The 23792-nt window shown below is 36.7% G+C and overlaps 1 protein-coding gene across 1 annotated transcript in view; it reads right to left on the bottom strand.

Moving 5' to 3' along the window:
• LOC126811355 (adhesion G protein-coupled receptor B1) overlaps window positions 1–22070 on the bottom strand; it is a 34904-nt gene extending 12834 nt beyond the window's left edge. The window contains exons 1-16 of the mRNA XM_050536902.2: window positions 21917–22070; window positions 17069–17216; window positions 16336–16505; window positions 14794–14932; window positions 13890–14059; window positions 12854–12998; window positions 9812–9984; window positions 9172–9273; window positions 8126–8220; window positions 6587–6775; window positions 4444–4515; window positions 3406–3514; window positions 2459–2614; window positions 1837–1906; window positions 803–917; window positions 280–323 (exon numbers count right to left, since the gene is read on the bottom strand). Of these exons, the coding sequence (XP_050392859.1) occupies window positions 280–323; window positions 803–917; window positions 1837–1906; window positions 2459–2614; window positions 3406–3514; window positions 4444–4515; window positions 6587–6775; window positions 8126–8220; window positions 9172–9273; window positions 9812–9984; window positions 12854–12998; window positions 13890–14059; window positions 14794–14932; window positions 16336–16505; window positions 17069–17216; window positions 21917–21962 (1943 nt within the window). The 5' untranslated portion in view covers window positions 21963–22070. The remainder of the gene's footprint in view (window positions 1–279; window positions 324–802; window positions 918–1836; window positions 1907–2458; window positions 2615–3405; window positions 3515–4443; window positions 4516–6586; window positions 6776–8125; window positions 8221–9171; window positions 9274–9811; window positions 9985–12853; window positions 12999–13889; window positions 14060–14793; window positions 14933–16335; window positions 16506–17068; window positions 17217–21916) is intronic.
• Between the last annotated feature and the right edge of the window lie 1722 nt (window positions 22071–23792).

Raw genomic sequence — 23792 nt, 5'->3', positions numbered from 1 at the left:
CAGGCGGCGGGGGGGGGGGGCAATTTTGGACTAGTGGGAGGGACTCCGCCTTGGGGAGTGAGAACGGTATACTTGACTTGCCCCGGGCGCTGACAAAACATATTACGACACATTGCTAGGGCTCGATTATGGTGGTGACTGCCCCCCCTTCCCCCAATTAGTTCTTTTTCTCCATTTTCACTGTTGATGCAAGGGTCCAAGTGACATTTTCAGCCAGGGGCCCTATGGAGGCTTAATAGGGCTTCTGGATGCTTTTACCTAGTAGAATTTAATACTCACTTATTAGAATCCAAAAAAGAACAAATCGCATTCTTTAAAGTAGCCTGAAATATCAAAAAGTACACAAGTATAAGATAAAGTCAGAGGGTCCGACATAAATAATGATGAAAGTAAAACAAATGTTAGAAATATAAGTACAGTATATAGCAAAATTTCGTGAAAATGTCCCCTGTCTTAGCAAAATATTGTGCTTTAAGTGCAGAAATAAGGAAGCAGAACCATAGGTTATCTGGTTATGAAGTTTTTAAAATGCAGTGTAAATAAAATGAAATAGGTTTTAACGTCCTACTTTTCTGCACAAACTGTGCTAATGAAGACAGGCATATGCCACGTAGTGTTCTGTTTGAGGGAAAGTTTGCCGTCTAACTCTCAAGGAATCTTTTATGTGCACTTCAACATGTACACGGCATCCTGGGCTTCAGTCCCATCCAAACGACTAGACACTGGTCCTTGTCAAGCCTTCCATCCTTCACCTTCGAAAAGGGGGAAAACCATGGCGAAATATATATAATGCGTTACTCACGTTTCGATGTGCAAATGTCAACAACACATTTCCTTTAAGTTTAGTTGTATCTATACCATTTACATACAAATTGACAGCCAATAGCTCAGAATTAACAACAAAATTGCTGTAATCACTGGTAAAATAGATATTTAAAAAAAATCATACTTAAACATACATTATGCAAGAGCTAAATCTGTCTATTGCAGGTCTTTCTTTAGGCCTGAAATGTTATCTAAATTATTAATTAGACATTAATTAACTTATCCAGACCATAATCAACTCTAGATGGCATCGCTAGCCTGCGATCTTAAGTGGATTGTGAGCCGATTTACTGCATAACTTTCCTTCTCGATTAAACGATTAAATAGATAATCGAGACTATTCTTTTTATCGTACTGACTTTAGTAATGATGAACGAGGCTAGGTAGAAATTTCATTCGCTTAGTTTTTGGTTCATAGTGGATCAATTTGAATGAAATTTTCAGCAAATTGCCTTTACGTTATCTAGTTTTGAACTATTATAGTGAGAACTGCCAACTCGTTATCGAATCTCCCATAATGTATCTTTAAACTACGGAATATACATCAGTACTGCCCATCCAGTGAAAAGGGGTTAGAGTTAAGGGTTAGAGTTCAATTAAGGTATAAATCGGTGGGCATATTTAAAATTGGCGCATAACGAGTTTAAGATCAGACACAAACACAGGTCAGTTCTAAATTAAGTTATAGCCATTTGAAATTTACATTATTTTCTCTATTATTTTCCTGATCCTATCTGGGGAAAATAAAGTAAAAAAGCCAGTTCATTCTTTACATAGGTATTTTTGTATTCGGACATGCTTAGCCTAATTATATTACGTTAACGTAACAAATTCTAATTCAAAACCGCTTTAATGTAGTTCAGGGGCGTTGCGTGGCCAAGTGGTTTAATACCTGCCCAACTTCTTGGGTATTTTGGCACCACTGCTAAACTTGTTAATCTCGAAATCACCTAGTTTGTGTCGAGTTGATGTCTAACTTTTATATTTAAATGGCTTATATTTGTGACCTACCTGTTAGTATTATTTGATAGATCTGGAATATTTTCGTACAAAATTACTGAGTAGATAATTGATCCATTATCTGCAATGACATGGTTAAGCCACATAATAAGTTCTTCAACTACATGCATTATTATTATTATCATTTATAATATAGCACATGCTTTTTCAAAATGTGTTCAGATTCGACCAGATTTTAAACCAGTACGAAACGAATTACATTGATATAATTGTGATGTAACAATCACAGGCGCCTGAATCACGGAAAATCTGTTTCAAAAATAACATTTATCTGTTACTAAGTGAGATTATCAAATAACTGGTCTGAAACTGATTTCTAATTCAGGGGAAATGAAAAACAGTTGTCCAACTACATGTGGATCAAAGTAACCTACCCTACATTCCGTCAACAGTTAAAATAACCCTATACACAAGAATAAAGAACATATGTTACATGTTAAGGTTACACTATATAGAAAAGAATAAAGAACAACTGTTACAGGTTACAGTTATACTAACCATATACACGAGATTAAAGAACATCTGTTATAGGTTACAGTTATACTAACCATATACAATGCACACAAGAATAAAGAACAACTGTTATAGGTTACAGTTAAACAATTTAGGTTACCTGTGTGATCTTGAAAGCTTTCCTTTGGTATATGAACCATTGTCTTTACACCAGTCATATTGCTGTTTTTGGGAATATTACTGTCATTGGTATATAGGTCATCAGGAAAGTTGATGTCATTGATATTTAACGGATCCATTTTGCCAATAGATAATACTGATTAATAACAACACAAAAAGACAATAATAAGCACTAACTAGATTAGTAGAGATTCTTTAAGCAATAACAGGATTCGTGAATATTCTTTTTAAAAAAAGCAGAGACAAGCAATAACTGGATTCATCGAGATTCTTTAAAGCAGAGATAGGCTATGCAATAACTGGCTTTATAGATGATAAATAAAAACGTCATCTAGTCTACTCTAAAACAGCTCTCAGGAGGGCAGAGATAGGCAAATTGCCAAAGGCAATGGTTTCACTGTCTTAGCAAAAGATTTTGGCATATTCTAACTTATAACCAATTTTTGGTGCATGCCAGAGATGAAAATAACATTATCTTATCGTTGTGATTAAACAAAAATAAAGCTGATCAATAAGCAGATTTGAATCACAGACCTAAGCACAATTTTCTCTCGGAACGATCACCATATTTAAAGTCAAGTATGATTTTCTACTAATCTAAGGGAGAGAGTGAAATGACGTTTAACGTCTTCTTGACACAAACTGTGTGTGTGTGTGTGGGGGGGGGGGTCGACAGTCTACTTGTCACGAACAAGTGGAGAATCGAAATCACACCACTTGACTCGCGTTAAATCATTCGTCCACCAGTGTTCTCTGATTGCAGTTTCAACGTTTTTCGTTTATAAGATTCATAGGGAGTTTGGAATCAAAATAGTAATAATAAAGGTCAATACCTTAATCGAGTTCGTGATGATAAGATTATAGACAAAATCAAACAAATTTTGAGTTCGTCGGAGAGTTAGTACAACTGTAATTGCAGTATCTTACCAATGTTTTCTGAATGAAACGTCTCTGAATTCCCACCGAGTAGATAACGCCCAGCAATTTCACCAACAGAATCTAAAGTGTCCATTAAAACTTCCGTTACACGGCCATTCTATTTAACATAAAGTAAAGTAATGTACAATAGTAACTAATAACGTATAGACTATAGACAGTGTGGCGGGTGTATCCAGCTTGGCCAAAACCAGTTTCAAATATTAGTTCAATATCTATCAAAATTCTATTAAATGTTGCAGTATTTGAATAATGAGATCAACGATCCATATGATAATACTCCTCCCAGTGTTTCGTTTGATTATACTTAATCCCACTTAACACTGCTGTAAAGGAAGCAAAATTCTGTTCCAAATTATGACTAGTCAATAGTCTGATTAACAACCAATAGCTAACTTCGTAACAATATCACTACGCTCTAAACAGAGCTCCAAATTGGATTAAATATGTTTACATAACGTTACGTAATGACTCACGATTTTATTATGCCCAATTAACCAGTGCATAACAGAATATTGCAGAAAAACTAATTGCGTGACAAACGAGGCTATCAAAACGAATACAATGTAAACAATACTGTTTGGAGACGAACAATACTTTCACCGTTTTTAATACCTTAAATCACTATCCATATTTTTAGGGAAGACCCCCAGATTAAACGAAGGACTGTCATGTTTCTGTACTTGGGATTGGTTTGATTGAACGGGAAGAATAAGCACACTCCCTCAAAAACTCAAGTATCAGAAGCCAATCCAGCAATGGCCAGAGAGGGATTTCTCGGGCCATTGCTTCAGGAATGTGCATAAGATACCGAATCAGTAAATTTGAATACATTACTAATAGTAAGCGAAGGAGAGTCGCACCACATAATACAACCAAATAAGACGTCCAAAGACAAATAACAAAAACCACACAAACACGGTACAGTAATAAATAACAAAAACTCAAGTGAATGGTTGTAACGTATTCTTTGTATTATTTCGACATGATATTCTGGTGTGTGTTTTTTTTTTTGTTGCCGAATACTACCTTGTATTGTTGTGTCTCCAGTCTTCCAGACAGCTTGACTTCAAATATGCTGTTCGCCAATATAATAAATTCCTTAAAGAGAGTAAAACGAAATATTTGCATGACTGTAGTGCCGGATTTACCTACAGGCTTGGCAAGCTAAAGCTTATGGCCTAGGCACCTCCCGCCCAGGTGTATAATATTATTAACACGGTCATAGGCTTAGGACAATTCTTGGTCTAAATCCGGCGCTGGGTGACTGCATTTTAAACATTGATAATTCCTTTATTAATACACTTTATAAACTTTAAGTGGCCTAATGTAAAAGCATTTATCATTCAGGCAATCTACGAATTTAAAAGTAGGCAGCATTTAATTCTTATAAATGTATCTAGTACACGTGTATAATGCCTAAAAAGTTGTATGCATCGCCTCGAATCCAAAGCCGCAACAATAATGCACTTCCCAGAATTACCGGGATTGGGAGAATGGGAAGACTGCTGCCATGCCGGAACCCCATTCTGTTTGAAAATGGGACTTTCTGGAGTATATCCTAAGTACCAAACCTCAAAGGACTACTTTAGGCCCCCGCTCCTACCATAATCACAGACTCCTTCTCAGTACATGCTTGATTGGGAGACCTACAGGTCCCTGATCCTGTATTTGCCTTATGCACCTGTCTAATTAAGAGTGGACATATGGACATATGTGTCTAAATCAATTTCCACATAATGCTAGTTCAGTAATGCACAGGATGTGATATTTCGAATCCAGATCAACTTATCAATAAAAACCCTTTGAAAGGCTATCTTTTGATTGGCAATCTAATCGAGGTTAAAGGTACTATTATGATATCTTTACAGGCCATACAAATCACTTTATATATTTTAAATGGGGTGACAGTTAACTACATGTACTAAACGATACCGTAACTACATACAGTAAACAATACCTTAACTACATACACTAAACGATATCTTACCAACATACACTATACAATACCTTAACTACATGCACTATACGATACCTTAACTACATACACTAAACGATACCTTAACTACATACACTAAACGATATCTTTGCCACATGCACTATACGATACCTTAACTACATGCACTAAACGATACCTTAACTACATGCACTAAACGATACCTTGGCTACATGCACTAAACGGTACCTTAGCTGCATGAACTAAACGGTACCTTAACTACATGTACGAAATGATATCTTTGCCACATGCACTAAACGATACCTTAACTACATGCACTAAACGATACCTTAACTACATGCACTAAACGGTGCCTTAATTACATGCACTAAACGATACCCTAGCTGCATGCACTAAACGATACCGTAACTACATGCACTAAACGATACCTTAACTACACGCACTAAACGATACCTTAACTACATGCACTAAACGGTGCCTTAATTACATGCACTAAACGATACCTTAACTACATGCACTAAACGATACCTTAACTACATGTACGAAATGATATATTTGCCACATGCGCTAAACGATACCTTAACTACATGCACTAAACGATACCTTAACTACATGCACTAACCGATACCTTAACTACATGCACTAAACGATACCTTAACTACATGCACTAAACGATATCTTAACTACATGCACTAAACGATACCTTAATTACATGCACTAAACGATACCTTAACTACACGCACTAAACGATACCTTAATTACATGCACTAAACGATACCTTAATTACATGCACTAAACGATACCTTAACTACATGCACTAAACGATATATTTGCCACATGCACTAAACGATACATTAACTACATGCACTAAACGATGCCTTAACTACACGCACTAAACGGTGCCTTAACTACATGCACTAAACGATACCTTAACTACATGCACTAAACGATGCCTTACCTTCATACCCTAAACGATACCTTAACTACATGCACTAAAAGATATCGTAACTACATGCACTAAATGATACGTTAGCTACATGCACTAAACGGTACCTTAGCTGCATGACCTAAACGATACTTTAGCTATAACATGCACTAAACGATATATTAGCTACATGCACAAAAAAAACACGCACTAAATGATATCTTAGATAGATGCACTAAATAATATCTTAACTATTTGCACTAAACGATATCTTAGGTACTAAACGATACCTTAACAAATGCTTTAGTTATATCTCTAGCCTCCTTTGTATTTTGTGATATTCTATCAATAAGTGCTGTAAGATTTTTTACAACACGAGTAACAAGAAGAATGTCATCTGTCGTTGCGTTGGATTGTTTGGTTATTTCAGTCAAAATAGGTATCAACTTCGCTGGTTCCGTCACTTTATTCTCTTCAATCTGAAGTCACGAAATCAAAAATAAATGTATATTACCTATCAATTTACAAATCTAAATTGTCATTAAAGATGCATTATGTAAGAGCTAAGTATGCCTATTGCAGACTTTTATTTTGGCTTCAGTTGTTAAATAAATTATTATTTAGACATGTATTCACATGCCAAGCCTATATCAATCTCTGTACCATCAGATATCGAAGATTTAAACAGACTGAAATACGATCGCCATTTAATGATTTAATTTAAAAATGGAGAAGCATGACTGATGCTCGATTAACAAGTAACATTGCTATGATAATAAAAGATATGCGCTACATCTTCCAACAACCATTACTTCGCTCAGAAAAAAGTAATTTGAATGAAATTTTCAATATATTCATTTTTCATTATCTTTTTTTGGACTATTATAGCAAGAACGACCAGCTCTTTATCTAAATCTTACATAATGCATCTTTAAAAAAATATGTAACTAAACAATACAGCTATAACTAGGCCAATTGCTACAGTCTCTACAATATCAATTATAAAACACAATCTGGTTTCTTTTCGAAATCTACAAATCCGGCCATTTCCTGGGAAACTTTGCCAGAGGAGCCAGTCGTGGTTGAGAATGCAAAGGTGAGAAAGGAAATTCATTGCCTCCACTACCTTGGCTAAAGGCACAGGGGTACCCATTGAGATACTGCTTTTAATTTCTCTATTTAGGCCACACCAATTTGATTTTCTGTTCTTCGGTAACACCTGTAAAAAATGTCATCCTTATTTCTTTGGGAAAACATCTTATTAAAAAAACAAAAGTACCTGATTGTACAGTTCCATGTTTTTAAGTTTTGAAATTTAAAAAAAAAACATCCTTCACATGATTTAAGTGTGTATTTATTTATCAAGATCACGAACAACAGAAAATCAAATTGGTTTTGCCTTATGACCAATTGCGTTTATAGACTTTCATTCATTATACTAAAACTTCTTCCTAAAAATTGGCACGGAAATCTCAATTTCATTATTTTGGATATGAAAGTGAAAGTAAATGTAATTTTGGTCATTAGATTTATAATCTATGAGGTACGTGAGAGGCCGAAAGGAACGCTGTTTCACGTCCACTCAGCACAAGCTATGCCATTTATAACAGACATATATGACAGAGTTATATTTCAATGTATCGCTTCCGAGCAGGAGTCTAGCTGTGTGGGATCAAACCAGGGTACCCGAAAAAACCTACACGTTTAGACGGGAGACCCTACTCCTTGTCACCTAGTAACTTGGGTTCCAAATCCCACACTTGACTTATTTACAGACTTTATGCGGCCACCTAACCCTCCAAATGGTTTAATTAGCTATAATTTCACACCTGATCAATGATTGTTTTCAGTTTATTTAGAACACATGAACCATAATCCACCACCAACCACTGCCCTTTATTATTACAATGTCTAGATACATTTCCTACAAACATATAACATAGTAATTATTGGTAATCATAAATTAGCAGTGGGGGTAAACCGAAAGATTAAAACCACACCACTTGACTCAATGATAGACCTTATGGTCTAAGTAGAAATATGTAGCAACACCCCCACCCCTATATACTTAATTGGGATTCCTTATTAATAACTTTATTATTAACATTTATTACAACAATTTAAACATGTTTCCAGTGGTGTTATTTCATAATATTCTGTGCAGTATAAAAGCATACTCATACTCATATTTATATGGAAATGACGATCACAATCGATAGACTTTTAAAATCAGACTTTTAGACTTCGATTTTATTGTATGACAAAATACATTAATTACATGTATTAGACTAGGGGTTATTGTTATTACAATTATTACATTTATTACAATAGGAGTTAGTAATACAATATGGGTTGTTACCGGGCCCTATACTAATTGAGTCTTCTCGGCATGCAACCAAGGAGTTGTCCCAAGCATCACCAAACATCAGCACCATTGTCCCTAAACCATGTATTGTAAGCTGGACTCATCCTTAGTTTGCTTTAAACTACAGATGTGACGTCATCCTTTGATGTTGGCGTACCATTATATCCCGTAATGTACGGGCAACTTGACAATCGTACATTATCTATACTAGATGAAATATCGGACTCGCGTGACGTATTTCATTGAAAAAGCACGTGCGGGATAGTGTCTGTATTTTAAGTTGTTTATTGGTCTCGTGCTAAAGACATTGCGAAATATATTGAAACAAGACTCGGCTAACGCCTCGTGCAGTATCAATATATTACATAATGTCTCGTTCTCGACCATTAAACCATACTTAAATGACACTATCGCCGTACGTATATTAAAGCTTCATTAAGATTAATGTATCCCTGCACAGTAAGACTGTGGTATCTTGGACAATTGTTTAATCAAAATGTATACATGTACCTGTATATCCAAATGGACAAGGCTGCTCAACAGTTGTTTTTGGTGGTATTTCTGACCATTTCGTTCCTTTCGAATCCTTATCAGCCGGACAGTCGGTAGGTCCTTATTTATAGAGAAACAAAAACAATTGTGTGTAAATGACTACAATATGACATTGAATCGTCATAAAAATCGTCGTATTTGCAATTAATGTGAGGAAACAAAATTGTGATTTTTGTTTGATGGAGATATTGTCTAATACAATAACTGTTCAAATGACAATTAATGGTTAAAGGCCACTTGTAAAAGGCCATTTTGAGACTAACATGTGACAATTTGATTTCTTTCCTTATTTGTGCAATCATAGAAGGGGGGGGGGGGGTAGCCCAGGCAACAGCATTTCCGCCAAAACGTCTTTAAAATTCATCTATTACGTACATTACCATTTTGCCATATTTCCCTTTCACTCCTTGTTAAAACGATCGCTAAAAATCCAGAAGGTAGTTTACGTCCTGGCTCAATAAAAATCTTCAGGTTCCTCCATTTCCTAGAAATATTTATAGAACCCGTTCTGCTAACAGGCGTTTTGTAAGACTGCTTTAGAAGAATGTGTTTTTCTGAAAAAGCCAAAATACATCTGGTTGGGATTTCGAATACTTACGTTGACAAATCACTGCTGACAGTTTTAAAGGGTTGCACTCTTTTGTGGCATTCCATATGATGTGAGAGCATTCTGTTAATGTAGATTCTGATCCTCCACAGCTAACGTTTGTCATCCATATTCTGTCTCTGCCATGTACAAAATCCTTGGTAAACTTGTTAGTCGCGTAACCACTATATAACACAGAAACGATGTACTATTATTCCATACTTTTCCATTCTAAGTATAATATGCATGTAACTATATTGAAATAAGAAAAGGGGGCACATGTATGGGCTATTCGGCTGTTAGGCCTATAAGTTACCACCCAGCGTACCCGACAACTTGGACCAGCAGCAGAGACATTTAAAGGCACAATAAGCCAGGTCGTTGTGATCTTATCGGGAAAATATGGGCTTCTGATATACAATATTTAAGACAAAATAAACATGTAATAAGGGACTCGAAGAACGAGACTAGACATATTCCACAAGTCATGTCAAACGGTGACGTCATATTCTTATCTGGAGAGCATGCGCAATAAATACTATCGGTGTCGACTGGAATAACCAGACTCTAGAGATTGCCATTCGATTGAAATTTCTGGCATATTTCGCCGAACATAATTGATTAGAAATTACAGTAAAAACAGAAACGATTGAATGTAAATCAGTTTATATACATTCATAATACATTATTATATGCGTTGCGACCCATTTCAGTCAATTTCTAGGTTCCAAATATTAGGGATTTAGCTCCTTTAAATGTACACACTCTTATTATGATCTCATTAAACACATCAAAGAATAACAAAATAATTATTTATTTATTTATTTATTTAAGAAACATAAAGATGTTTATCTAAAATCGCTAGTAGTAGGTAGTACATGGACTCGATATCGATTGTATGCGTAGCATATTAAATTTCTTCCATGTTTTGTTCTTCGGTTTCCGATTACTTGTTTATTGAAGATGCATTATGTAAGAGGCAAATCTGCCTATTGCGGGTCTTTCATTTGGCCTCAAATGTTATATAAATAATGAAGTAGACATATTATTCACATGGCAATCAACTTGAACTCTCTGGATCATTTTAACCATTGTCAACATTGTCAATACATCTTAGGAGTTTTAACGACCACGGGTTGGCCACAGGGATTTGCATTCAATCAAATTTTCATCTTTAACGACTATATAATTCAAATTGATTATTCTAATCAGCGAATTTATCGACACCGATTTGTATTTTTACTCTGTGGCGATTACACCAAATCGCTAAATCACCTCAAGGTGTGATTTAACGATTTAATCGGGAGATCACGGTTTTTTCAACATGGCGTCCATCAATCCAGATTTATTGTTTACAGTCGAGTTTTGCGGAAAATATTGAATTAATTACATCAGGAGTGTTTCTCTTGTAATATGATGTCCAAAAGACTACTTTGCTTACTTCTTTACCACTATCGTACGTCAAATATTAAGGTCTATATTTAAAATTCATTTTCGCGCGTTGTCCTGAACATGTAGCCTTGTCTAGTTGTAGGGGTGTTTGATGGCCGAACGGTTAGCACGTGCGCGCTGTATCATAAAGTCTGTCATTGAGTCAACTGGCGGGGTTTCGATTCCCCGATTGTACGTGACAGGGAGTAGGGTCGACTGTCCAACCTCGTGGGTTTTCTCCGGGTCCTCCGGTTTCCTCTCATTGCAAAAGACCCCTACGCGCAAGCGAATTATTGAAATAAAATTGAACCATGTGTTAGTCCCGTAATGACCTAGTCTGTGTCGAGTGGACGTTACCCCCCCCCCCTCTCTCTCTGTCTAGTTGTAGGTTGTTTCGCCTGCCGGCGGAGCCTGTAGACCGAGCTCTTACCTTCCTATAGAGAGCCTGTTCAAGATCTAAACTAAAATGTTTAAGTATAAATAAATCTAGGCATTGTAAATGTTGTTTAAATAATATGTTCTTATGACTAATGTTATGATACTGTCATTAATTCAAATTGGGGGGATCACGTGGCTAAGTGGGTAAGACGCTGGCTCGCTAGCCTGGAGGTCGGGTGTTCGATCCCTGCATTGGCCGAGAAAGTTCATCCAGATTTTCCGGCGTGGTTTCCCCTTGTCAGTGATGCAGGATGGAGGGCCTGACATGGGCAGCTGTCTAGCCGTTCGGATGGGACGAAAAACCGAGGTCCCATGTACATATTGGCGTGCACGTAAAAGATCCCTTGGCAGATGGAATTCGATATAAGAGCAGGCCGTAGCGCCGCTGCCCGGGCAAAATTTCACTCATAGCACACTGTATGGCGTATGCCCGACATCATTGGTCCAGTTTAGGAGCAGAACAGTAGGAAGTTAAACCCCATTTCATTTCATTTCATTTAATTCAAATTGATTAATCAAGTCGATAAAACGCCTTGAATCAAACTTTCGTCCAAGGGAGATAACTTTTTTGTTTACTTTGAATACAGCACACTACCTACTACGATCGGTTTAAACTCCAGGAGCGATGTTTGAAAGTGATCTACACACCCTACGTGGCGTACTACCTCCTACTATCGATTTAAACTCGTACGATGGCCCATACGAACGAGAGTGGGCTAAGATTAGAATTTGTTTCGCTAACCTCGTTCTAAACATTTGTAAAGGCCACATTCCTTGAAAAGCAAAATAACATTCCAAGTAAAAGATTACTGGTATATCATTATTCCAATAATTGTTTTGCATCAAGGTGTCTTTAGCAGTGGAAGGAAACTGGGTGATCAGAAAAAAACAACATATGCATGTCTGGGATAGAAACCACAACATTTGACTCATTGGCAGACCTTAATATCTAAAGTGTATGCGCTAGACCACTCGGCCACCCAACCCTACATAATTTGAAGTGTGTAGGCTACTGATTTTCGGAATGCTTCAGGTCATTGGCATTTCCGTTGCTCACAGACTGCACGCTTTTGAGTCGAGCAGATGTTACACTTACAAAATGAAATCAGCTATGATGGCAATTACGCCTAGACATTGACGTTTTAATTGCGCCTACTATTAGTTCCATCTGAATGTTATACTTACGAAATATATCCAAGTTGTTTACATACAACAGATGCTTCTGTATCTTCAAAGCTATCATTGCAGACGGCTCCCCATTCATTATTATAAAACACTTCTACCAACCCTTCATGGGGCCCTGAACCGTGCCATAACCGTACTGAAACAGCTGAAAAAAATATCACCGTTTTATCTAAAATGTATCATTTCTTAACCACAAAAAAATCTTCAAAGCTATCATTACAGACGTAATATTATTACTTGAAGATACATTATGGAAGATTGCATAATGAGCTGGCAGTTCTCACTATAATAGTTAAAAACTAAATGATGTAAAGGGAATATGCTGAAAATTTCAGCTAAACCAAGAAAACCTTTATTAGTCTCGAGTGTCATTGTTACCGCTGTCGATAATTAACAAAGTCTCGATTATCCATTTTTGCATTTAATCATCAACGGGCGTTGAACAGCAGGTCGGATTCAAATCCCATGGCATCGATGTTAATAAATATCTAATAAATAGTTTATATAACATTTTAGGCCTAAAGAAAGACCTGCAATAGGCAGATTTGCTTTTTGCATAGTGTATGTTTAACAACAAAATATCGCTGTTTAAAGATTCATTATGCACGATTTAAATAAAAGAGCTGGTTGTTCCACTCTTGCTATAATAGTTTAAGAATATATTGATAATTTTCAGTCAAATTACTTTTTTATGAGCAAAGTTATGAATTTTTGGATATAATTTTTGAAGCCAGAAAGGACCTGCAATAGACATATTTAGCTCTGGTCTAAAAATAAGCTTCGTTGATGACAAATATCACTGATAATATTATGTTATCTCAGTTGTCAAAGGCTTTGGCTGGTCTGAAAATATTACTATTGGTTGACCTCAAATAAGCTTAGTCCAAAAATATCTTTGATTGGCAGGTTAGTGTCAAAATATCATTGTTTGCGTTCAAAATATTTTTAAAGTGTGGGAATACCGGATTTCTACTAATATTGCGAATATTTGTTATTTATATCTTTGTGCTACATTACCCCTGTGCTACTAACTTACATTTGCAAACTACAGAAGCATCATGCATTCCATTACATTGTCCAGTTTTAATAAAAATAGGGTTGCAGTTCCCTGAAGATGATCCTCCACAGATCTGTTTATATATCCCCACCAACATGGGACCTGAACCATTACCAAAATTAACATTAAATTCGGGATCTCCTCCATTGCTGAAAACATAAATTTTATATATAATCTGAAATGTCTTTTAATGGCCTTTTTGGGCTGATTAGTGGACTGGATTAGATATCTCAGCTTGTTTTAATTTTACGAGATTTGGCTGTTATCTTAGATTTGACCGGGGCAATATTTAAACCAACATTTTCAGTAGTTAATCGTCTACCAAAAAACACTGAATGCTGAGCCTACGCCCCACAAATATGTTTTAATACACATTTAAATTTAAAGATACATTATGTAAGATTTAGATAAAGAACTAGCCATTCTTGCTATAATAGTTCGAAAGTAGATGATGTAAAATGAATAATTTGAAAATTTCATTCAAATTACTCTATTGCAAGCGAAGGTATTAGCCTTTGAAGGTTTGACAGACGTGTGCAATAATTTCAACCACCGTACTGGTTGATCGAAGCTAAGTCTCGGTCCTCCATATTTTATTAGATCAAAGTATCGCTGAACCATTCTAATTTATTTAATATCGGAGAAATCTGATGCCATCGAGAGTTGATTAAGGCCTCGATCAGTTAATTAATGTCTAATTAATACTTTAGAAAACATCTCAGGCCTAAAGAAAGACCTGCAATAGGCAGATTTAGCTCTTGCATAATGCATGTTTAAGTTATGTTCTAGTTTTGTAGACCCCATCCCCATCATTCTCACACTCCCAACTTTCACCATCAATAATAAAGCATATGCAACTGATCGGAGAATGTACTATATGCACCTATTAAATTCTAGATCTGTACAAATGGAACGTGCCCCTCTAAGTGTCCATCCATCACTACAAAGTCTTGACCATGTACCATTGTATAGCATCTCTATTCTTCCTTCCTTGGACGTCGATCCCCCAATTAATCTTACTTCTGGAAATAAAATAACATAGTACATGTACGTAACTCATCCTGTCTATTTGTATAAAAGATTCTAACAAACTTGTGTAGTTAAACCACTGGGCTAGTGACTCGGCAAGTTATTGCTTTTCAGAACAGCATTTCTCATCTGAGCATTTCACATAGCTAAAAATATTGCGGTATATGTATTTGGGATATTACATATTTATCAAGTCCAACTGCCCCTACCCTAATCCAAGAAATCTTATGCGATCCTTTTCTGAGGAAAGAAAAATCACCATACAAAAAATGCTACAAATTCTGTCCATTTTATTAGACCCACAACATTGGGTACATCTATAATTTCATATTGTATCACACTCTTTGTAAGAACTTCTTGACAACAGGCGCTTATCAAATTGTCTTTGTGATATTTACAAATACCCGGTCTTTCAATTACTGAAAAATTGTGATGCACATATTATTGATTTTACGAAAAGGCAAAAAGCACTTATTACTCCAATTTTCTGTAAAGTTCACGACAAAAGTAGACGTATAACAAGTGCGCATAGAATCCTTTTCTATTTTAACTGTTAAACTGAACATTTGCACAAATTTCAGTTCTAGACGATAAAATTTAGTTATTCATGTTTTTGAGAAATTGGCAAGATGCATCACTTCCTGGATCGATCGATATACTAAGTCAATCGATCGAGATACTTAGTCAAGCGATCGAGATACTCAGGGAAAAAATAAAATCAGCGGACGTCCTTTCCCATCCACCGTAAAAATAACATGTTAACAAATATACTTGCTAATCGTTGGTCAGTGGTACTTTGGCTTTGGTTAGATACATAATGTAAGATTTAGATAAAGAGCTAGCCACTCTTGCTATAATAGTTCGAAAATAGATAATGTAAAATGAATAATTTGAAAATTTCATTCAAATTACTCTATTGCAAGCGAAGATATTAGCCTTTGAAGGTTTGACAAGACGCGTGCAATAATTTAAACCACCGTACTGGTTGTTCGAAACTAAGTCTCGCTCCTCCATTTTTAGCTTAAATCAAAATATGGCTGAACTGTTCTAATCTATTAAATATCGGAGAAATCCGATGCCATCGAGTGTTGATAAGTTAATTAATGTCTAATTAATAATTTAGAAAACACTTCAGGCCTAAAGAAAGACCGGTAATATGCAGATTTAGCTCTTGCATAATGTATCTTTAAGAAGCTCTATTACAACAAGAATTTTTATGTTGTATACAAAGACAAAGAATAAGAATTTGATCAAAATTCGCGCTTAGCTCTATTCGGCGAAACAGCCACCCACCACCATCCGCCGTTTGTCGCTGTCTTTCCCCCCATCCTGCTTCCCCTATGATTAAACAACATGAATAAACATGAAACTAATAATATATATTTAATATACGTACTTTTACACCTCACGGATGCATCTTCACCATGTGTACAATCTTTAGTACCCAAACTAACATGAGTACAATCGGCTAAATCAGATTCCCACCCATTACATTTAACATCATCTAACCAAATAGTGCCATTACCTTCTCCAAAACGTGCTTCACCGATCCCAACGGCGTTAGATCTATTTCATAACGGAAAATATTAAAATGGTATACATTATATCATGCGTACTATTATTTGTGGTGTTCCATAGCGTAAGATGTGATTAATTCTAATCTGATTAAATCACAGATACACCCACATTAAAAATAGAGCTAGATAAAGAACGGGGAAATGAATAAGGTTCATCCTCCAATTATTGTTCCAATCCAACTCATGCGAAATCCTCGGGACATAAACAATTATTCTAAGTTTCATCAAAAGGGCCATAATCCATGAATTTGCGTGCCAAAATCGAATTCATAAAACATATATTTTAACTTTCACCAAAATCGGATAACAATTGTGACCTGAACTGTGAACGGACGACAACATTATTGGTTCACATGGACGAATACCTGGAAGATTAGTGTAACAATCGAGGTTCGTTTAATTGTTGTTTAGTCGTTTCAACGAAATTTAATTATGTGAGAAAATAAGTGTTAATTATGTGATTTGAAAGACACGGAATATCAGGCCCATAATTTGTATTTGCCCATCCACGGCTCCGTAGATAGCGTTAAGATGGATATAAATAATATTTACCCGGCGTATCCAAGTTGTCGACATACAACTGAGGCACTTTTTTCATTCCAACCATCATCACAGACTGTTCCCCAGCTATTATTATACAATACTTCCACGCGCCCTTCTTCCGGTCCTCCCCCTCCTTCTAGTCGAAGTTGAAACGATGCTGCAAATAAAAATATAATGTACGACATATAGTAGGGGGCCCACCTTCCTGCTAAAGACCACGTAATATTACAATAATGTGTCAGGTTTTATTGGCGCCTCGCCAATCATGTCGTTATATACAAGCCCCCCCCCCCACTCCCCCCACCACACACAGCAAATGGCAAGGCGCCTCATAATAATTCACACGATTAACGCCACGTTAATGATGGGGCGCCCAAAACGGCGTGATCTGTGGGGTGCCTTATCCCGGAGGGGCGCCCATAATGACATGATTGGTGGGGCGCCTTATAATGATAATATAGGATTGTCGGGCCGCACATAATGCATATAGTGCCGAGTGAGACTACAACTTGACCAATTCCCGCAATTGGAAAAACAAATACAAAAATCTGTTTTGGAAACTAGAAGTTGACTTTCTCCAGGACCCGTAATCCAGGAAGTTACAGTCTGGTATGCACGAACATCGAGATCCTTGGGATATAAACATATATTTTAAGTTTCATCATCAACGGATAAAAATTGTGACCTCTAGTGTGTCCACAATATTGGTATTACATACTTTTACATTATTTGCGCACAAGGAGCGGCCATTTCGTCGGACAGTTACGTTTCGATTTTCATGAAATTCGAACTCAACCATCATGAGGTTGTAATGGTGATATATTTAAACGAGTTTTTAAAATCGGATAACCAGCGGTTGCCATGCAAAATACGCCCACAATTTGCAAGAGATCGACAGAGAACGAGCTAAAAAATAGTGATTTTTTGTACAATCAGATGCCATAATCCAGTAATCCAGGAAGTAACTATCCGAAGTTTTCTTCCCAAGCAAGTTTCAACGACGACGAAATTTACCGATGCAAGTACAAACGAATTGATGTTTGCTCCCAATGCCTCCTAGCGTAAAATTTACTTGATGTCAGCAGTAACAAACACTGAGGTTTTATTAAGAGGTCACTCCCGTTAAGCGGTCAGTCATGAAAATTCCCTTGAGTGGCTGCTTCACATAGATTCTACTGTACTAACAACCAGGCGAGCAATTTTGCCCGCCAAGAAGGGAAAGCCGCCAATGATCTTAAAAATGATAGAGCCATCACAATTGTTTCCGTTGACAGGGGAAAAGCAACAGTGATCATGAACACTGATGAATACCTCACACTCACCACTATCAACGATTTACTCCAAGATCCGGCAACATATAGAAGAATCCGCAAAGATCCCACAAACACGCACAGGGACAGTCATGAAAACTTGTTAAAAAACTGTAAAAAGAAAACAGAACTCTGAAGCTCTCTATTACAAGCTCCGACCAAACCATCCTCGACCACCTTATGCCAAGGCTACTATAAAAATCCACAAAAGCCCGTCTGTGTTCCCGAGAACCAGTCTTCTACAACGCGCCCAATATTTATAAAACCTACTTTCCGCACTTTACACAACAGTATCGTCCTTCGTTAAAGATTCAGGTGAATTTTTTGAGAAACTGTAGGATATTCAAAACCCCGGGAAGATGGTCTCATATAATGTTAAAGATTTGTTTACCAGTGTACCTATATAATAGGGAAGCGGCTCTGGTGATTCTACGCAAGTGCATTGAAAGCTTAGATAACCCACTGGAGACCTCCCTATCAACTGACAACATTATACTTCTGTTGAAACAATGCATCAATTCAACCTATTCCTCCTGGGGGTGATGACTTTTTCGAACAGACTAATGGATTACTAATGTGAAGCCCACTCTCACCCTTGATTTCAGACATATTTTCATCTAATTTGGAAGAGACGGCGCCTCAAACGTCCACTATAACCGCAACTGCTTTTTCCGAAAAGTGGATTAAATTCAACTACCCTTCCTCGATGTCTGTATCCAAAACCAACAGTTGAATCCGTAAATGAATATATTATCAAATCCAATCACCCCAATAGTGTTAAATCAGCCACAATTTGAATTCTGGCTTAACGTGCAAAATCGATATGACCCCGAGAGCCTGCCTAAGGCAATTGATCATCTCTAACATGTCTTTACAAACTTCAACGGCTATCCAGAGAGTTTTGTCAAAAACACCATCAATAAGACCCCGTCAAGCAGTAGTAAGAAATTTTATTTTAATCCCTTCAAGTGCCTGTGAATACAACAACCAGAAATAGATGTAATCTTCAGAAAATGTAACAGCACCAAACCTATATTAAGAGCAAATGGTAAACTAAATCCAATACAAACACTGTAACCAAAGGGATGTGTTTATCAAATAGACTGCAATTGTGCAAATTCTTTCACCGGGGAGACTAAACGCCCATTAAATAAAAGGATAGATGACCATAAGTCGAAAGCAACAACCAAACAATGGTCAGAAATATCAGCAACAGTTGAGCAAGAGGATAAACCGACTATATGAAGCCGTTCAGATACGAAGATACAAATCTACGACGAACAAAAATCAAGGGTTATTCCTCCCCATGGCATAATATGACAGTCGTATTACATAATTATTTGCAACTAGGCTAAACATAATACTTTCTTTTTAATCAATAATTAATGTTAAATAATAGTCTTATCAATATTTATGATTAATAATCTAAATGATGTAATCAAATTTCATCTTCTTTCATAGTGTTGTGGTTATTAAAACCTGACCAAATCATTGTCAATACTTCACAACAAGTTATCCATTAATCAATTTGTGTTAATTTCAGGTAAAATGGCTTTTGTTATTAGCATTACGCTTTCATAATTACATTAACTTAATTAAGTTAGTTTCCCTTCAAGGTAATTAAAAGAGTATATCTGGTTGGTCAGCATAAACCAAGTATTGTTGTTTACTATTATTATTGTCTTTTTATATTTCATATTCCATCATTCCTTGATGATGACTAGAGAAGCCTAGTCGAAATGTAGCTCAGTATAAGCAGTAATTGTATTCCATAGAATTGTGACCTTTATATTCCAGTTCAATAAGCCATTGAAACAGTTTATTTTTAATGGTGATCGTCATTAGAATATTTTTTCCATCTTTTGAACCACAGACATAGAACTTTTCTTGCCCAAAATCAAAGAGATCGAGATATACTCTTCATTTGCTCAGCCGGTGCAGAAAAGTTGGACGTTAAACCCCATTTTATTTCATTTCATTACAAACGAGATAATAAACATTTTAGCCATTGATTAATTACTTTTAGATTGTAAAATCCACCGTTGGCCGCCATTAAAGGACCAACATAAAATGGGGTTTAACGTCCCACTTATCAGCACTAGCCGGATTTTTTCTAATCCAAGGGCCATCGTTTTACGCCATTTAAGGCTCTAAACTACTATAAGAAACTACAAATATTGTACGGCAGACCCAATCTATACACGCGAGGGGACTGGGTGGTCAAATGGGTACCGCGAGCGATTTGTTTCATAAGGTTTGTTATTGAGTCAAGTGCCGTGGATTCGATTCCCCGCATGCAAATTACAAGGAGTAGGGTCGCCTGCCCAACCTCGCGCAACCGAATTGATTGAAATAAAATTGAACCATATGTTATAATCCAGAAATGACCTAATTTGTTTCGAGTGGACTTTCAACCCCATCTCTCTTTCGATACACGCGTTCTGGGGATTTATTTTTGCTTATTAATAAAAACCGGGGGGGGGGGGGGGCGGGGCGATGCCCGTTGCATCATAAGCTCTGTCACAGACCACTGAGTCAAGTGGCGTGGTTTCGATTCACCGCTTGTACGCGACAAGGAGAAGGGTCGCCTGTCAAATCTCGCGGGTTTTCTACGAGGTCTCCGGTTTCTCCCACTGCTAAAGACCCATATGCGCAAGCGATTGACTGAAATAAAATTGAACCATACGTTAGCCCCCCCCCTACACACACACTCTCTCTCTCTCTCTCTCTCTCTCTCTATCTGCATTGGGATTATAATGAAAGCTAACGCGCGGCACTGTCTACAGAATTGGGTATCAAAATAAGCTACAGTATTTGAACATTGACCAGGTTAACTCCTGCATAATATACAAACAAATATTTCCTAAGACATTCGAATTAGACTTTGAATAATTATATTAGCCGACACTCCGGTCTTTCTCCATCCAAAGTGTGATACGAGGTGACTGGTTTGCTAACCAGGAAGTTCCGGGTTCTCTCCCAGTGTTGACTGAAAACGTTTCTCGGAATTTTCAGACGTGGTTTCCCCCTTGTCTGTGGCGTAGGATCGACTGTCTGACATGGAACAGTGTGTCTAGTCTTTCGAAAGGGACGAAAACCGATGCTCGGTGTACAAATTAGCGTGCACGTAAAAGAACGTAGCGCCGCTGTCGGGACAAAATGTCCCTCATATAGCACATTTCAAGGTGTATATACGTCTTCATCATCTCGGTTGGTGCAGAAAAGTAGGACATATTCACGTACAGTCTTTCTATACGAAACTCGCGTGAACAGAGTGGGCTATATAGATATGTTCAGTAGCTTATTTCTTCAAGAGTATGCCGTAGTTCCGCTTCTCGGGCAAAATTTCCCTGATAGCACACTGTATGACGTATGCCCGTCTTCATTAGACCCGACGTCAAACTTCATTTATTTTTCCAGCAGAACCCACATTTTTAAAATAAACCCCATGTACGTTCCTGTCTACCGCAGACAATTGTATTAAACTTGGATTTATCAAATGTACCTGTGGAAGTGTAATATTTATCAATATTTTGTTTTTACTTACCAACTTCCACTAAAGTCCACTGAATAAATATTGCCACCAATAACATCTTTTGTTGCGTACCGCCAGTTTCAGTTTTAACAATCTTTTATTGTAAAAGCTTTAAACGATGCTGCTCACAGAATATAAATATTCACAAAGGCAACTACGAGCTAACAGAACATCATTATATACTTAAAGAATATATCTGATAGCTGATGTATCTATTTCCGTTTCAGACGCTTTCAAAGTTAAAAGATCCGGTTTTATATGAAATGAAATTCACCACAATTGCAACCCTTAACCCTGTAATATGTATGCTAGTAAAGTGTCTATAATATAGCTCCCTTCTTACATAAGATTAGTCCAACTTTTCCTCGTCCTAGTTTCGTTTATAAATCATTTCCACTTTCATTTAACCCTTTTGCGACACGTCTATGAAAAATTTAGAATCTCGATGCGCCATTTTTAGCGCTATAGAAATCACTCCAAACTACAATATTGTGAAAGATGAATCTCTAAAATGAATGTTAGTTCAAAATAGTTCAGTTCCGTTCAGTTGATTTGAACTTTCATCGATTTATGCCGCTCGCTACGCAGTAAACCTGTCGCCATCTTGTTAGTCGCGAAGGTTTATTGATGGGCCTATTTTAAATCCGATTAAATCCAAGCCAGAACATTATCTAGCGTTGGTATTTTGATTTTTTTTTTTAAACTAAATGTTCAATATTCAATCTGAATACGGTGTGGATTAAGCCGTGAGAAATTTGATATTTTAGCCAAAAATACAAATGACAATCCCTGGCAGCAAATTAAATTATAAAAACATTTTTTAAATCATTATAAAAATGCAAATGACAATCCCTGGCAGTAAATTAAATTATAAAAACATTTTTTAAATCATTATAAAAAAAGTGTTGAAAGCCTATCTGGAAACAAAAATATTTTCTATTTACTGTAAATGGGTACATAAAATAGTACACGAAGGCGTAAAATGGGCAAAGGGCACCAATTCTGCCCGGATAAGTTTGTGTTTCTACGTCAAATGAAAAAATAAAACCCACGTGTTATCGACGCCGTATGATGTGACGCCACAAATGGACCTATAGGCCTACTGTACATGACCTGTGATCTTGTACACAGTTAAAAGAAGGCTTTCGCATAACCGCTGTGAAACAGAGAGACTAGACACCATTTCTTTCTTTTCTTTTATAAAAATCAAGGAGCATTTCTTAGTAAAACTGGAGAACATGACTTTACTTAATGATTTTCATGTGCTGAATACGAATATCCATGTTCGAGTTTTTGACCGTCTAATTAGCATAAATACAAAATGGCTGGCAAATGCTACGGATGGTAAGATATCTCGATAACTATCAACCTTTGGGCCTATAAATGTAGGAAGTCGTCAAGTCGACCCTAATAAATCCAAAAATGATGTCATTATGCCCCTGTGACCAAAGCCGTGTAATAGTCGTCCGTTGAAATTTATTTGTAATAAAATTTCTATGCGTTTGTTTTCATCCTGCGTATTTTCAATGTTTGTATAAAAGTGTTCGTTTGTCGGAAATGAACAGTACTCTTTCTGATACATGGATACTTTTATGCCTGTATTGGAAATAAACAGGAAAGTTTTATCAAAGGTTGCCACTGGCAACGAGCTAGAAGTGAGATGTAACTGTTATCACTCGTCACAATAGTCAGGTATACCGAAAGCTAACTCGTGTTTTTCCTTTACTTCCTTTTCTAGCAATGATCTCTGTGTAAAATAATAACCAGTGTTTAACCAATTCAAACACCTGTGTGAACTGACACCAATATTGTCCTTTAACTTCACCATTGAAACCTATTCTAATGTCATTAACTCCCTTCCCCGATAGCTACAAGACAAGCTGTAGTG

The sequence above is a fragment of the Patella vulgata genome, chromosome 2 (assembly GCF_932274485.2).
Source record: "Patella vulgata chromosome 2, xgPatVulg1.2, whole genome shotgun sequence".
Classification (NCBI taxonomy): Eukaryota; Metazoa; Mollusca; class Gastropoda; family Patellidae; genus Patella; species Patella vulgata.
The sequence above is the reverse complement of the archived record's forward strand: the minus strand, read 5'-3'. Positions and strand labels throughout refer to the sequence as shown.